Raw genomic sequence first — 17,096 nt, forward strand, 5'->3', positions numbered from 1 at the left:
AGGAGCCAGCTGTGAAGCAATGCAAGCTGCTGTGGGGCCTTGGGCCTTCTTTTAGATGTTCTGGCTTTCTCTGACCGAGCTGCAGTTTGTTAGGTAATTTTCAGATTGCAAAGGGCCAGGCCTTTCATATGCAAAAGCCTCTGCGCACAGCTTGGGCGGGGCGGGGTCTCAGGGGATCAACAGGGCAGAGCAAGCAGCTATGGCTGCTCCTCAGTCCTGCCCTAAGAGGCCCTGTTTCTCAGCGTCCCAGTAATTGCTGCAAGCGCCTCTGAGAGAAAGCTGCCCTCGAGTTCCGACCGATGCCAGACAGTCCAGTTTCTCCCGTATGAGTCTGGGTCCCCAGAGACTCACCCGGAACTGGAGTTCAGAGCAGTCGGGAGCTTGCGACTCCCTCCCGACTGAAAAAGACAACCGTGTCCTCAGCTGCCAGCCCTTTCCACATGCCTCCGTACCTCTGCACTTTACTTCTACACCACCTCTGAGTCTCACTGTGCTTTTCTCTTTCCTTCTAGTTGTAGAATTTCCACTCAGCCAGCCTTCCTGTGGTTCTGGATAATGTTCATTTTGTCTTTTAGTTGTATTTTTGAAGTGGTTGTGCGAGGCAGCAATTTCCGGTGTCTACCTATGCCGCCATCTTGGTTTCCCCCTCTGTCTATAATTTAAATAGAATTGGAAATACACATACTTTGTTTCTTTAAAAAAAAAAAAGAGCAACCATATTATTTAAATTTGAGAAACAAATCATTGTTAACTATAAGATGTTTTACCACTTTCAGCTTAGAATCTTTTGTTACCAGCTGAAATATACAACAGTATTATAGTATACACTAGAGGCCCGGTGCACAAAAATTTGTGCACTCGGGGGGGGGGGGGTTGTCCCTCAGCCCGGCCTGTGCCCTATCGCAGTCTGGGACCCCTCGGGGGATGACCACTTGCTGGCTTAGGCCTGCTCCCCAGGGGATTGGGCCTAAGATGGCAATCAGACATCCCTCTGGCAGCCCGGCAGCCCTCAGGGGATGCCCACATGCCAGAAGGGAGCAGACCTAAGCTGCAGTTGGACATCCTTAGCGCTGCTGAGAAGGCAGGAGAGGCTCCCACCACCACCGCTATACTGGCATCCATCAGCCTGGCTTGTGGCTGAGCAGAGCTCCCCCATGTGAGAGCACACTGACCACCAGAAGGCACCTCCTGCATTGAGTGTCTGCCCCCTGGTGGTCAGTGTGTGTCATAGTGATCAGTCATTCCCAGTCTTTCTGCTGTTAGGGTAAGTTTGCATATTACCCCTTTACTATATAGGATAGAGGCCTGGTGCATGGGTGGGGGCCAGCTGGTTTGCCTTGAAGGGTGTCCTGTTTCAGGGTGGGGGTCCCACTTGGGTGCCTGGCCAGCCTGGGTGAGGGGCTGAGGGCCATTTTCAGGTGGGCGGGTGACTGAAGCTCCCAGCCTCTCCTTTTTTTCTTTTTTTTATTCTGGGATTTATTTACCTTCTATAATTGAAACATTGTTGCCATCACTGGCACTCCCAGCTCTGAGGCCGCGGCCGGCTGAAAGCAGGTATCTGGGGTTTGTTTAGCTTCTATAATTGAAACATTGTTGCTTTCACGCTCAGAGCCAGCCGTGGCAGGTGGGGAACCTTGGCTTCCCCCATCACTGAAGCAAGCAAGCCTCATGTTCGCTTCAGCTGCATGGCTGCCAGCCGCCATCTTTGTTGGCAGTTAATTTGCATATCCCCCTGATTAGCCGATGGGAAGTGTAGCGGAGGTACGGTTAATTACCCTTTTGTCTTTTATTAGATAGGATAGTAGTATTAGAAATCACACGATAGAAAATACTTATTCTCTTACAACAATCATCTTTGACCTGAACTTTGTCAACCCTAGTATCATACAACACAATGTACTAGTAAAATTTACTCATTTTCATATTAAGGTGACCAAAATAGGGGATTATCCTCCGAACAGAATGATTTCACCCATTTAATAAAACCTTGTAGCCCTAACCAGTTTGGCTCAGCAGATAGAGCGTCAGCCTGGGGACTGAAGGGTCCCAGGTTCGATTCCAGTCAAGGGCATGTACCGGGTTGCGGGCACATCCCCAGTAGGGGGCATGCAAGAGGCAGCTGAATCGATGCTTCTCTCATCGATGTTTCTATCTCTCTCCCTCTTTCTTCCTCTCTGTAAAAAATCAATAAAATATATATTTTTTAAAAACACCTTGTAAACTATTAAGTCATGAGATAAATTTGTTTGCGGAGTAAGTTATTCTCAGAGGTTTACTTACATGATAGTCAGCTTCAGGAAGTTTAATGCCAGGAAATAAGTCACTAGTTATTCCATTAAATAAGGGTATATCATGTGATAAAAACTTTGGTTCATTTACATCTTTAATTGATCGAAGAAGCTAAAAGCATCCAAAAAGTGCAATATTAAGTTAATTGCCGGTATTTGCCCTTTCCTTCCCATACCCAAAGTCAAAGTTTATTTTACATTGTTCCATGAATCCCCATACGAAAAGCCAACATTATGCTTATCGAGCCAAAAGGTCCTTGCATTTACATAAAGTATAATGAATAGCATAACCCCTAAACTATCATTTCAACCTCTTATAAAAAGGCTCAAAGCAAGAACTCTCTTTTTTGCCTATAGTTCCTGATCAGCCGCACTAAAAAATTATCTTTTACTCAGACTTTCTTTCACAATGTATGTATTCACTCATGTACATATACTTACAAGTATATCTTCATTTTCATTTGGAAATTTTAGTTTTAGGTTTCCAGCAGCCACTAAAACTGCTTTCACTGCTCGCATTCCATAGTCATAATGAAATTGCGATGAGAGCTGTTCTGAGCAAAGCCTATAGGTCATTACTATCTTCACAGACAAAGGTTTTGCATTCAAAAATCCATAGGAGTAGAGGGAGATTTCTGCTATGAGGGCATAGTTTGGAACCATCATAGCCACTGTTCTAAAAAGAACCTGAAGTATATAATAAATGAAATATATTATTTACATAAAGAAAACCATTTTAATACTAAGCATAAGCACCCAAAAATAATGTGTTGATATTCAAGTTTATTCACCCAATGCAACACCTTTTCATTAACTCTTTAATTTTTCACTAGTATTTTAATAGTTTTGTGCCCTTTCATTTTTTTTAGACACCTAAAAGAGTTTTTGGAGGTTTACCATGCAGAAAATAGAAAAGAGAAATTACAAAAACATGTGAGAAAATATACCTTTTGAGTGGGCTATGCTGCTACTTTTGATTAACAAATTTACATTCTTAAAAAATATTACCTTAAGATTGTCTGGCAATTCAGAACGTCCCGCATAGCCAGGATTCATGGTAATAGCTACAAAACAGTTGGGATTGAGTTTAAGTTCTGCCCCTTCAAAAACAAACACATCCAGCTTCTGTTGAATGGCTCTCTGAATGCAAAGGATCTGTTGAGCTACCACTGACAACACTTCCAACTCAATTCGATTAAATTCATCAAAGCAAGCCCAAGCACCAGAAGAAGCCAATCCTTTAAAAAACTAAGGACCAGGAAAAAAGGAGATAATTTTTCTTAGGAAAAGGCATAACTTATTAAAACAAACATTTAACCTTTTAAGTCAAAACTGAAAATTAAGGTTAATAAAAGCCCAAAGATATAAACAATGTCTTTATCTGTAAACCCAAGTAATGCTTAAACTACATTCAAATAATGTTTAACTGAGTTTGCTTCAGTTTATCCAGTTAGACCTAGCTATAAGTTGGTAACATTTAAAATGTAACTTTACCTTTCCCATTGCTAGATAATCTAACCCATCTGAACAGTTGAACACCACACACTGTACAGCAAGAGCTTTAGCCAAGTCCTTGGTGGTTTCAGTTTTTCCTGTGCCTGCTGGTCCTTCTGGAGCACCTCCAAGATTTAAATAGAAGGCACCTATCTGAAAAGAAACATTTTTGTGAAAAGAAATAGTCCATGCTTAACTGAAAACAACAACACAGATAATCACTTCCAAAATGGATTTAGTTTTAGTTGTAACTTCAGAGAGGCAGTAATACAATTACATTTTTCAGTTAATTTTTAGCACACAATTTTCTAGCTGTACAAAAAATAAGCAGTTTATAGAGTTCAAAAAAGTGAAAATGTATCAAAATCTCCTTATCCTTTAATACTTTGCATGTACAGTATTCCATTTGCCTTTAAAAACAAAGAAAATCTAGCCTTGAGGTGTTACAATTTGGTCAGAAAGGTTTAATTAGAAGTGGCTGTGGAGATAATTATAGAGTTCCATAATGAAAATCTCTTGGCTAGCCTCAAAGAGAGTACATATTTGAAAGTGGGTGTTATGAATGGGGACCCATCAGTTGGAAGAGAAACATATGACCTATTATATAATTTTATCTATGATTCACCCTGGCTATTGATCCTGATACTCTTGGTATGTTCTCTATTCCCATAACACTATTCTATACTTCTCCTACCACTAATATTGCTTTCTACCTTGCCTTACAGGTAATTATGTTGATTTTTCCCTCTCACTTAGTCTTTAAGTTCAATAAGCACAACATCATCAGCAGTATCTGAATGCTTTCTGGGTTTCCACAATGACTGGAACAGTGGCTGAACATTTTTAGAAGCATATAGATTACAGTCAACTCTCTAACTATGAAGTTTGCTTCATAAAAACCAATATGAGAGTTTGTAAAACTTGACTCCTTTTAGGAGAAATAAGGTTAAGGGACACATGGTTGTACATATAGGGAGGCAGGAGGTTTATGGGAACTCCTGTACTTTCTACTTAATTTTGTTGAGAACCTAAAACTGCTCTTTTAAAAGACTATTTTAAAAATAAGTAATAAATAAACCTATAAAATAATACTTTTACACTTACTAAAATAAAATAATAGACATCTAAATAAAGGCAATATCAATGATATTTTATCTATCTTAAATTTATGATAAATGCTACACTGTTAATGTCCATTCATTTGCTAGAAACCTTTCTCTTTACAATTTCAAGAAAATTCTTACAAGTATGCTCCTTTTATTATGGATTTGTGCACATTGAATGGAAATTAGAAGAAATATTTTAATATCGCTATTCGCCCTTTATCTATAATAGAAGTGTCAACCAAATTCACGATCGACAATGACAGATCGAAACACACGCATGTGATTGGCTCCAGTGAGAGCTTTATATGTATTGTGCATGTGCAAGTCAACTTAGCCTTTTACATATATAGAATAAACTTGCTTAATTATACCTGCTTTCTGATTTAGCTAAACTTTTTCTAGCCCAGTGAAGCACCCCAACTTCTCGTTCAGCTAATTGTCAGCAACACAGCAGTAAATATCAATACAAAGCAGATTATTATTGTAGATCATGCAGGGATAACAAAGGGTAGAATAGTTAACTGCAGCAGTGTTTGACTATATTCTGTGCAGTGAGAAAACCTGAAGTCATTTTCAAGGTCCACCATTCCTTACTTTTTTCAGTCAGGTCAAGTTTCTAAACTTTCTAAATCTCTGTTTTCCAGCTAATGAAAAGAAAACAGGATTCTACTGTGTCTCCTGTGTACCTACTCCAGGACTTCTGTGAGGATCAAATGAGATGAAGCACAGGAAAACATTTCACAAATATTTGGTTGAACTGTGAAATGTTTGCACCTGGCTATAAAGCAAGTCGTGTTCCTGGGCTGAAGAAACTCCAAGGAGGCTAGTTGCTAGGGAGAGGAAGCTGGGCATTGCTACATAATGTCATTACCTGGCATCCACAGTGACTGTTTCCAGGCTGGGCTGGGCTATGGGCCGCATTTTGGGCCAGGGGGTCTTGGCCGCATTGGCTGCGATTTGGTGGAGTGTAGCTCTGGGGTGGTGGCAGGGCCTGTATCCACTTGGGGGAAGCCAAGTGTTGATTTGTCAGCACCAAGTCCATGGTGCTGTTTATTTTAAATAGCCAGTGACTGTCATGGCAGCTTCTGAGTTGAGTGTCTGCCCCTGGTAATCAGTGCGCATCACAGCTACCAGTCAGACGGACACTTAGCCTTTTATATCTATACTAGAGGCCTGGTGCACAGATTCATGCACCGGTGGGGTCCCTCAGCCTGGCCTGTGCCCTCTCACAATCCAGGACCCCTCAGGGGATGTTGGAGAGATGGTTTCAGCCCAATCTCCGTAGGCCAGGCCAAGGGACCCCACCGGTGCAAGAATCCATGCACCGAGCCTCTAGTATGCATATAAGATCTTTGGTTAATCTCTTCCACCCCTCTCTCCTTCCCTCTGAGATTCATCAGTCTGTTCCATGTTTCCATGCCTGTGTGTTGAGCATCTGCCCCTTGGTGGTCAGTGCGCATCATAGCTACGGGTCAAACGATCGCTTAGGCTTTTATATATATATATCTATATATATAAATATATATATATATCTATATAGATATATATAGATAGATATCTATATATATCTATATAGATATATATATAAAAGCCTAGCACCTGGACTGGTGGAACAACCAGACAACTGGAACGACCGGTGGCTATGATGTGCACTGCGGCACCCAACCAGCCTGATCCGGGCCCTGATTGCCCCCCCGCTACCAGCTTGCCTGGCCCCCCGATCAACCGCCAACACCCCAATTGGGGGCAGGGCTGGCTGGCCCACCACCCACGGCCCCTCACTTCGGCCGGCCAACCTCCCGCAGCCCGTCCCCACTGCCAGCCTGACCCAATGGGCCCCCATTGGGGTGGGCCAGCTGGACCCCACCCATGCACAAATTCATGCACCGGGTCTCTAGTAGATATATAAAAGGCTAATATGCTAAGTGTCCCTCTGCCCGCCCGACCGGTTGCAATGATGCACACTAACCACCACGGGGCAGACGCTCAACGAAGGATCTGCTGAGCTACAGTGACTTGGCAGCAGCGGTTCTCAGGTGACATACCCCGAAATCAGAGAAGAGGGAGCATGATTCCTCGTGGGGCCGTGCGATTCCACCTTTGGCCATGGGTTATGTAATTGGGGAGGCACTGTCGCCCCGAATCTGGTTTATTGCACACTTGTATTTGCATTCCACACCCTGTACGACAGCAACTTTGCAGAGTGCCCTCTCACACTCTGGGACCCCTTGGGGGATGTCAGAGAGCCAGTTTCGGCCAGATCCCCGTAGTCCAGGCCAAGAAACCCCACCTGCCAGAGGGACCCCATACTGACTCCACGGACACCCATTGAGCCACAGCGCTCCCCAGGTATGGCCAGCAGGGGAGAGACTGTGGGAGGTTGGCAACAGAGCGTGTCTGACCCATCTTGCCCAGTCCTGCCCCACTGGCCACCTTCTAGTTAATTGCCTTTCGATGCGCACAAATCTGTGCACCAGGTCACTAGTATATAGATAATACATATCCTAGGAGACTTATTTTGTTTTTCATTCTAGTGTTGTATACAAGTGCTTAATGTGCTTTTGATTTTACAGCTTCCACCTTACAAGTATTCACAGCGTTTGATGTCTCTGAGGGTCCAGATAGGACATGGAAGCTTGAGATTCATTTACTCAACAAATATTTAAAGAGTAATTATGTACTTGTTCACACTAGAGTAGAAACCAAGACAGACATGGTATCTGCCCTCAGATAGCTTCCTGAGAAATTAGAGGGTTTGGTGAAACATTTTATTGTAGATGCACTAACATCCTACCCGGATTCCCTTTACTGACCATTGCATCCATCTCCCACTTGCTGAAGTGTCAGCTACAAATAGCTCCCACCTGTTCTTTTCTCCTGGAAATTGTTCTCAACTAATAGAAGCTACCTCACTGGCAAATACCTGATAGCTCACTTATACCCCTAAACCTATGGGTGACCCACAGCCAATGACTATAAAGGAATATAAAAGCCAGCCCCTTTGCCTTCAAGTGAAGTACCTTTGTGATGTAATTCATGCTCCAAAACTCCCTGTGAGATCAGGCTAAGGATATATATCCAATGAAATCACATCTCTCCTTAGCTTTCCCCTGTTTTCCTCACTTCCTTACAGATTTGTACTAAGAGCATTCTCTAGTAAATCATTTGCCCAACAATTGTCATTTCATCTCTGTTTCTAGAGAACTCAATCAAAGACACTTTAATTTTACTTACTTTACTTGGTGTTTCTTGATGTTCCTCCTCAATTTCCAAATACGGTTGTGAGATTTAGCAAATTTAAATATAGGATGCCAAGTTAAATTTTAATTTCTGATAAACAATGAATAAATACGTCCCATACAATATTTAGGACTTATCTTAAAAATGTATTTGTTGTTTATTTGAAATTCAAATTTACCTGGGAGTCCTGTATTTTATCTGGCAACCCTAATCCTAATGTTTCTATTTTAATAGTCATAGCTCTATCTTCCATACCTTCCCACCAAACATAGACCTCAGGACCAACTCCCTACGTTTCAGGTCTCTCCCTCCTATTCAACAGAACTAACTTGGAGTTCTAAGGCCCAACTGTACTTTCCTCATCTTCCTGTCATCTCTCCCAGAACTCCACTGCAAAAACTGATAATATTTTCCAAAGCTTTGATTTTTCTCTTTAAAATCTTCAGTATTTTCCTTTTTATAATTATTCCCAATGGGAGTGCTCACGATTTTCAAATATTAGAATTTAAACATACTTGTATTCTACAAAAGCACCAAGAATTAAATATTCATTATGATAATTTCACATAAAAGAAATTTAGAATTAGGAAGGAATAGCTGTATTCAACTATCACCAATAAGAGAATAAAATGAGGATAGCCATGTTAAATTTGGACAAAAAAAATATGACCACACTAAAAAGTAAACTTTAATGTGTGAATTAAAATAATTTAAATGCATACCAATGTTCTGTAACATCTGTCAGTTAGAGGAGTAATGACAAGTCGAGGTGAGTTGCCAAGATATTCATAAGCATATTTGACATTGCAATTAATGATGCGAACTCGAGCATTCTCATATTCCCAGTAATATCGAAGCTGAGCAAGCCACTGGAAATCTGTATTATGTGAGACACCTAAAAAGAATAAAGTAAAACAAGATACATGATCCTAAAATAGAAATAATTTGAAAAATAGGTATTTTATCATCTTTTATAATAGCAAATATTAAAACAATTCATATTTTCTAATACATAGAAAAGATCATATAAAATAAATTCTATAGTATACATATAGTATAAATCTTTGTTGCTAGAAGTTATTAATATTTTATCTTTAACATTAAAGAAAAAAGTCACATACCCACATCAATCATGTCCATGACCACGTCTCTAGCATGAACATCAATAGTAACCAAAGCGCCCAGAGTAGTCCTGGTCTGCTTCGATAGTTTTCCTCTTACCAGCCCTACAATATCATTTAGTTGATTCTGAAGTTCCTTATAGTACTTAATTAATCCCTACAAAATAAAAAAGCAATTAAACTACTCTCATATAGCACCTAAAATATGTGCTTTCTATATTTACTCTTATACAAAACAATTCTGACTTCATAATATACCTCAATAGAGAAATGGATTATAGAATAGAGTGATTTTTGTCTAAGCCTAGTATAAAATATAACAAGTTCTCAAATAATTATATAATTTTAATGTTACATGTAGAAATTCAGGAGAAAATTGGCTTTAAAAATAACAGATAAGCTAACTAAGAAACATAGCATATAGAAAAGAATGTTACTTAAAATCAAATAATGCGTTACCTTTGTCCCATCACTTATAACTTCCTGTGTCTCAGAAGTCCAGAACATTTGAGAAACACAAAGTACAACTTGTCCAGGCCACTCTCGAACCCAGTCTCTTCTTGTAGAGTCTGGATAAGCCTGAATAATAAAAAAGCATTTTTAACTTTAAAAGATTTCTAAAGGGAAAAAGCAAAAAGCTAAATGTCTAACAACAGAGAAGCAAAATATTTGGTACATTGTAGGCTAGAATATCACATAGTCATGAAAAATGTTAGGTGACTATTTAAAATACCTGAACATTTTTTATAAATTATGATTATATTTTTAAAATATTTATATAATTTTTATGTTCTTTTGCTGTGGAGAGTTGTCAAGTTTTACAAATAGAATACTTATTACTTCTATTAGAATACATATTACTTCCATTACAGAAATTAAACTGTAAAAAAATAAATCAGCCCAGCCAGTATGGCTCAGTTGGTTGAGCATTGTCGCATGGACCAAGAGGTCATTGGTTCAATTTCCAGTCAGGCCACAAGCCCAGGTTGTGGACTCAATCTCAGTAGGGAGCATGCAGAAGGCAGATGATCAATGTTTCTCTCTCATCAATGTTTCTGTATCTCTCTCTCTCTCCCTCTCTCTCTAAGATGAATAAAAACATTTTAAAAATAAATAAATAAATCAGTCTAATAAATTAACTTATACAATTTAGTGGAAAATTGGCCTAGTAGTTAGAGCCCTTGTATTATTAATCCATAACAATTCTAAAAATTTGTATGACCAGAGTATATCATTTGAATAATCATATGTAGGGTGGGGCAAAAGTAAGTTTACAGTTGTTCCTATGGAAAATAATATAATTACTAAATAATAAAAAAATAATCTCTGTGTTTCACATGCTTACAATTGAAAACCTACTTTTGTTTCACCCTGTATTTTGTTCAATTATATTGAACAATCTGGGCTTTTGACTTCAAAGTATACTTTCATGTCTTTCTAACATTTTTATGTATTTAAAGAGATTTAGTGGTTTAAAAAATAACTTAATTCAAAAGTAAATGATAATTTACTTTTTTCAATTAAGTAATTGAAAGAAACTATATATTTAATACAACATCATCTTTAATATAACACCATTTTCAAACATGCTCTAGATATAAACCTAAGGCTATATATATTATATTTATATATATAATATATATAATATATATAATAAATATATATAATATATATAATATATATAATATATATAATATATATAATATATATAATATATATATTATACCTTTGATTAGCAATATTTAGGAATAAATGCATAGGAATAAATGCAAATGACAAGCTAACCTAAGTTCAAAGAAGGATGAGTTTCAAAGAATGGATGAACTATTGCTAGGTACATGGAAAATACACTTCTATATTTATTAAGGAAATACTTGATGGGAAATATCGATTCTTTCCTATGAGTCATAAATAGAAAAAAAGGGAGTAAAAGTCAATATTTATCTACAGGAACACTGAAGCTGAACACAATATCCACTGCAAGATTATGAGCTTCCTGAGCTCTTGGTGAAGGAAAAAGGATACGTCATTCACATAAAGTGGGTTGCTGGATATAAGGCTACAATGCCTTTTTAAATGATTTTTTTTAATACACAACTGTTCCTTTGTGGTCCCCCAAAGCAGATATATACTGAAGTTTATCATTCAAAATTAGGTTAACCGGAGTAGCATAAGTGAGGTACATGTACTGCTTAGGTGTTATATTTCTTTCAAATATACATCCTCCTTTAATGTTTGTTCAACTCATTTCAAGTTTGAAGTTTTTAAGTAATTAAGTGTAAACAACAGTAAGTGAACTAGATCATGCATTTAACACCTGATTTTGAGGTTTTATCTGATCCCAGGGCCTTTACACTGGATACCAAGATGGTATTCTATTTATTCTTTACCTGGTTAATTCCTATTTATGGTTTGGTTCTGTTTTAATTTTACTTCCTCTAATTGCCTATCACTAGAACCACCACCCCCATTCTAAATTATATACATTTTATTATTACTCTTTTGTAGCACAGAATCACATATTATCATTAATTCTTACTAATATTAATTATTGTTAGAAACAAAAAAGAGTAAATAAAATAATAAATGTTTGTAAATAGTAAGAACTTTAAATGTTAATTTACTGGTAACCCATTCAAAACCTCCTAAAAGAAAGCATTTACAGAATATAAGGTATACATTAAATCCTAGGTAACGCACCAGCCTGGCTGCAGCAATCACATCATGAATACTCCGGAGCATTAAATCTTCCACTTGAATCAGCCACTTTTCCACAGCTCCTCGTGCTGCAGACGTGGAAATAAGTGCAATCAGCTCCACGCGCTCACCTTCAGAACTATACATGGCCTTAATGTCCAAATTGGGAAGGAACTCCAATTTAGCAATGCCCTCAAAGCATTTTTTTAAATGAGGCTGAACTCTAAGTGGATCTTTGGTCTCTGACAAAATCTCTAACATTTCATCGTTAGATAAGAAGAAGAAACTAGAGAAAAACATGCAAATACAAAAGCTTTAGTTATAATTCATCACAAATCAGAAAGTGCTTTCAAGTATAGCACAACTGATTATCCATCATACCGAGGGAAGAAAAGTCGTTTTTTTTCAAGATATGCATTAAGCCCTTTCATAATTTTCTCCAAAAGTTCATTGCAGCTCTGTAGTTTTTCCAATAAACCTGTTAAAGAAGTAGCAGCAAGAACCTAAAAGAGACATAATCATTCAGTTCAACACTTATATACTAGATATAATTATAAGATGTAAACATTAATCTATGTTATATGTCAAAAGGTATATGAAAATTGTCATAAGATTTTTTGTAATGGGAAATAATTAAAATTCAATAAACTACAACTATTCTAATCCAAAATGCTAGTTACAAATGAGAAGTTATGACTGTCATGCACTCTCTCTCTCTCTAAAAAAAAAAGAATATGTAATGGAAAAAATATCCTTAGGTGAGGATTAACAAAAGTTACATTTATAATTGTCAACTACAAACTTAACAATTTAGATGTATGAGTTGGCAAACTGCATCCCATGGGCTAAATCCAGCCTGCTACCACTTTTTCTTTTTTCAGTTTTATAAAGTATAATTAATGAATAAAAATTGTACATATTTAAGGAGCACAACTTGATTTTTTTATGTATGTATACATTGTGCTGCCAGTTTTTTTTATGGCCCACAAGTGAAGGATTATTTTTTACACCTTTTTGTTTCTTTGTTTTGTTAATCCTCACCTGAGGATATTTTTTCCATTAAATTTTCTTTTTTTTTAGAGAGAGAGAGTGGAAGGAACGGAAGGGGAAAGAGACACAGAAAGAGAGAGAGGGAAACATCAATGTGAGAAAGACACATCGATTGGTTGCCTCCTGCATTAATCTGGACTGGCCGGAATCCAACCTGCAATCCAGATTCATGTCCTTGACCAGGAATCAAACCTGCGATCCTTCAATGCATGGGCCAACACTCTAACCACTGAGCAACACCGAGCTGGGATGTTTTTACAGCTTTAAGGGGTTAAAAAAATTAAAATAATATTTCATGGCACACAACAATCTCAGGGTCTATAAACAATTTACTTAGCATAGGCACATCCATTCAGTTACGAATTGTCCAGCTGCTTTCTCACTACAATGACAGCAGAGTTGACTAGTTGGGGGAAAAAAGAGAAAAGAAAAACTATGTTTCACAAAGCCCAAAATATTTACCATCTGGCCTTTTGCAGAAAAAAAAATCTGACTTCTGATCTGTAAATCATGTCTCACAAAGGATCTAAAGTCAACATATAAGGCAAAATCCTTGTGACTCATAAACATCAGTATACTGTTTACTCTCAGTAAGTCCAGCACAGCTACTTTTTCACCCAGTATTGAAACAAATTCTTAAGTTGAATACTAGATTTTTAAAAGTGGACTTTTATCTATGAACTTTGCATAATATGTATATGAAAAATGCATAGTATGTCTTTCAACATTAGACTCACACTAAGCAAGGTACTATACTCACACTAGGGGAGAGAGAACAAATGCAACCAACTAAGAAAACCTCAGATTATTTTTTCCCTTCACTCCCAAGCATATAGACATTGAGTGGAATCACCTGCACTATTCTCTCTCTCTCTCTCTCTCTCTCTCTCTCTCTCTCTCTCTCTCTCTCTTTCCCCTTCTCCATTTTATTTTACTATTTATTTTATAAGAGGATGGGAGCAGTGAGTTAAATGTACATGTGAAGTGAGTTACATGTACATGTGAAGCAGCTCTACCATCCAGTAAGTAGTTAATATCCAAAATATATAAAGAACACATACAACTCAATGCCAAACAAATAATCCAATTTTAAAATGGGCAGAGGACCGAACACTTCTCCCAAGAAGACATACAAATGGCCAACAGATATATGAAAAGATGCTCAACCTCATTATCAATTAGAGAAATGGCAATGAAAGCTACAATGTCCTACAATCTCACACCTGTTAGAATGGCTACTATCAACAAGACAAGTAATAAAAAGTGTTGGAGAGGTTGTGAAGAAAGATTCCCATTGCTGGTGAGAATGTAAACTGCACTTCTGGGTATCTACACGAAAATGTTGAAAACATTTCTTTGCAAAGGTATATGCACCCCTATAATCATTGCAGCATTATTCACGGTGGCCAAGACATGGAAACAACCAAAGTATCCTTCGATAGAGGATATGGTACATATATACAATGGAATACTACTTAGCCATAAGAAAAGATGAATACTGCCATTTGCAAAGACATGGATGGAACTTGAGAATATCATGCTAAAGTGAAATAAGTTAGTCAGAAAAAGGTAAGAACCTTATGATTTCACTCATATGTGGGATATAAAACTGTAAGCAACAATGAATAAACAAGAAAAATAAAAACTCATAGACACACACAACAGTACTGTGGTTACCAGAAGGAAAGGGTTTGGGGGTAGTAAAGGGTAAAGGGGGTCAAACATATGGTGACATCTGGAAGATGATTTGACATTGGGTGGTCGCACACAGTGCAACATACAGATCGTGTATCATAGAAATATACACTTGAAACCTATATAATCTTATTAAACAATGTCACCCCAATAAATCTGATGTAAAAGAATTACAAGTAGTATATCTTATGAATTGAAAAGTAAAATTGCTTTAATGCTTTCTTACATTTTTTCTGAACTTTACAGTTTTTATACGAGCATCTTTGATTTTTTTTAATCAGAAAAAGCCAAACGCTTTTTTTAATAGCCCAAAATAAAGGTTCCACTTTATTTGCAAGAGAAAAAACAAATACTACACCTTTGGATCTTTTGCACAAAACTTCATAACATCTCTCCAATGTCTGTCTACTGTCTGAAATTGACGTCCTTCTTCTGGCATCTGTTGCATGATATCCTCAGAGCAAAAAATGGGCTCCAAGTATAGCCATTGAGCTTGTACTTTTAACCATTCATCAATCGTTTCTTGTATTCGAATCAAACGGTCCTCCCAGGCCTTAATGAAAAACATAGTATACTAAATTCCAGTTATTAAAGAAAAATAATAAGTTATAGCAATAAATGTGTATTTAAATTTTACTGTTATTTTTAAATCAATGCACAACAGTCCAAGATCACTTATGGGTGTCTCACAGGGGTTTAGAAAAACACTAGGAGGTCTGAAGTTTTCCTAAATCATTGGAACTCACAATTGGAAATGACTGTAGTTATTTAGACCAATTTCCTAATCACTAGGTAAACCACCCCACATCCAAAAGGCATCCAGGAATATACCCTGATCTACACCAATGGTTAGCAACCTAGGGGCAATTTTGTCCCCCAGCCCAAGGAACATTTGACAATGTCTGGAGACATTCTCATTTGTCACAACCGACGGGATGAGGGTGCTACTAATATCTAGTTAGTAGAAGCCAGGGATGCTGCTAAATTTCCTACAATGTACAGGACAACCCTCACAACAAAGAATTATTTAACCCAAAATGTCTTTAGTGCCAGGTTGAAAAACCCTGATCCACAGCAACACAATTTGGGGGGTGGGGGGGGGGAAGTTTCCTTACTCTCACAGGTCTCTAAGACTCAGTAAGGTATTTCATTAGTTGAAGTCATTCAAATAATCTCTCTTTGGTTCTTAAATATTTGGCCTAAGGTCGAATATGTCAAGAGATTAAACCTCATATTTTATTGTTTTTAAACTTCTAAAAGAGCTTTTAAATTTATCTTGTAAATTCTACCTTGTTAGACAAGAAATTTCTGCAGACATATCAGGAAAGTCTAGGTCAGCCTGATTCATGAGAAAATGTACAGCATTATGTTCTTTTGGAAGAACACAACTCTGTCTACTCTGAATATCAAGAGCCAAGGTCTTTCATAAAAAACACCATCTATACTTAAATTAAAACCAATCTACCTTGGTTTCTTTAAAATATATTTTTATTTTTATTTTTTTTAAATATATTTTATTGATTTTTTACAGAGAGGAAGGGAGAAATATAGAGAGTTAGAAACATCGATGAGAGAGAAACATCGATCAGCCGCCTCCTGCACATCTCCTACTGGGGATGTGCCCGCAACCCAGGTACATGCCCTTGACCGGAATCGAACCTGGGACCTTTCAGTCCGCAGGCCGACGCTCTATCCACTCTACCTTGGTTTCTTTAAAATATATTTTTATTGATTTCAGAGAGGAAGGGAGAGGGAGAGAAAGACAGAAACATGATGAAAGAGAATCATTGATCAGCCACCTCCTGCATATGAGCCCATAACCCGGGCATATGGCCTGACCAGGAATAGAACCCTAACCTCCCGGCCCACAGGTTGATGCTCAACCACTGAGCCATGCTGGCCAGGCCTTGGTTTGAATTCCAGCTCTGTCATTTATTAGCTGGGCAAACCTCCTATGCTTTGATTTCCTTATTTATGAATACAGATAATAAAAGTGCCTATGTTAAAAGTCTGCTATGGAAATTAAATGGGCTGATAAATGTAAAGTGCCTAGAGCAGTATAGTTAAAAAATCAATAAATACAAGGGGAAAAATCCATTTGTTGTTTGTATTTTCCCTGTTATATATAATCCCAGTAAGAATTTTGATACTACCTATAAAGGTGTTAGTTATTATAATTTGTTAACTTTCTGTATTTACCCACATCAACTATAAGGATCCTATATAATAAAAGGATAATATGCAAATCGACCAAACAGTGGAACGACCGGTCACTATGACATGCACTGACCACCAGGCGCTCAACACAGGAGCTTCCCCTGGTGGTCATTGCGCTGGAGCGCCACTCAGCCAGAAGCAGAGTTCACAGTGGCAAGCGCAGCAGCGGTGCAGGACCTCTCCCACCT

General features: G+C 37.8%; 1 protein-coding gene across 1 annotated transcript in view; it reads right to left on the bottom strand.

Moving 5' to 3' along the window:
* The window catches only part of DNAH12 (dynein axonemal heavy chain 12), a 238,892-nt gene that overhangs the window by 137,640 nt on the left and 84,156 nt on the right, over positions 1-17,096 (bottom strand). The window contains exons 22-31 of the mRNA XM_023755751.1: positions 15,050-15,244; positions 12,328-12,449; positions 11,950-12,232; positions 9,709-9,828; positions 9,250-9,406; positions 8,851-9,023; positions 3,783-3,935; positions 3,297-3,536; positions 2,730-2,975; positions 2,281-2,400 (exon numbers count right to left, since the gene is read on the bottom strand). Coding sequence (XP_023611519.1) covers positions 2,281-2,400; positions 2,730-2,975; positions 3,297-3,536; positions 3,783-3,935; positions 8,851-9,023; positions 9,250-9,406; positions 9,709-9,828; positions 11,950-12,232; positions 12,328-12,449; positions 15,050-15,244 — 1,809 coding nt within the window. The remainder of the gene's footprint in view (positions 1-2,280; positions 2,401-2,729; positions 2,976-3,296; positions 3,537-3,782; positions 3,936-8,850; positions 9,024-9,249; positions 9,407-9,708; positions 9,829-11,949; positions 12,233-12,327; positions 12,450-15,049; positions 15,245-17,096) is intronic.

The sequence above is a fragment of the Myotis lucifugus genome, unplaced genomic scaffold (genome assembly GCF_000147115.1).
Source record: "Myotis lucifugus unplaced genomic scaffold, Myoluc2.0 scaffold_83, whole genome shotgun sequence".
Taxonomy (NCBI): Eukaryota; Metazoa; Chordata; class Mammalia; order Chiroptera; family Vespertilionidae; genus Myotis; species Myotis lucifugus.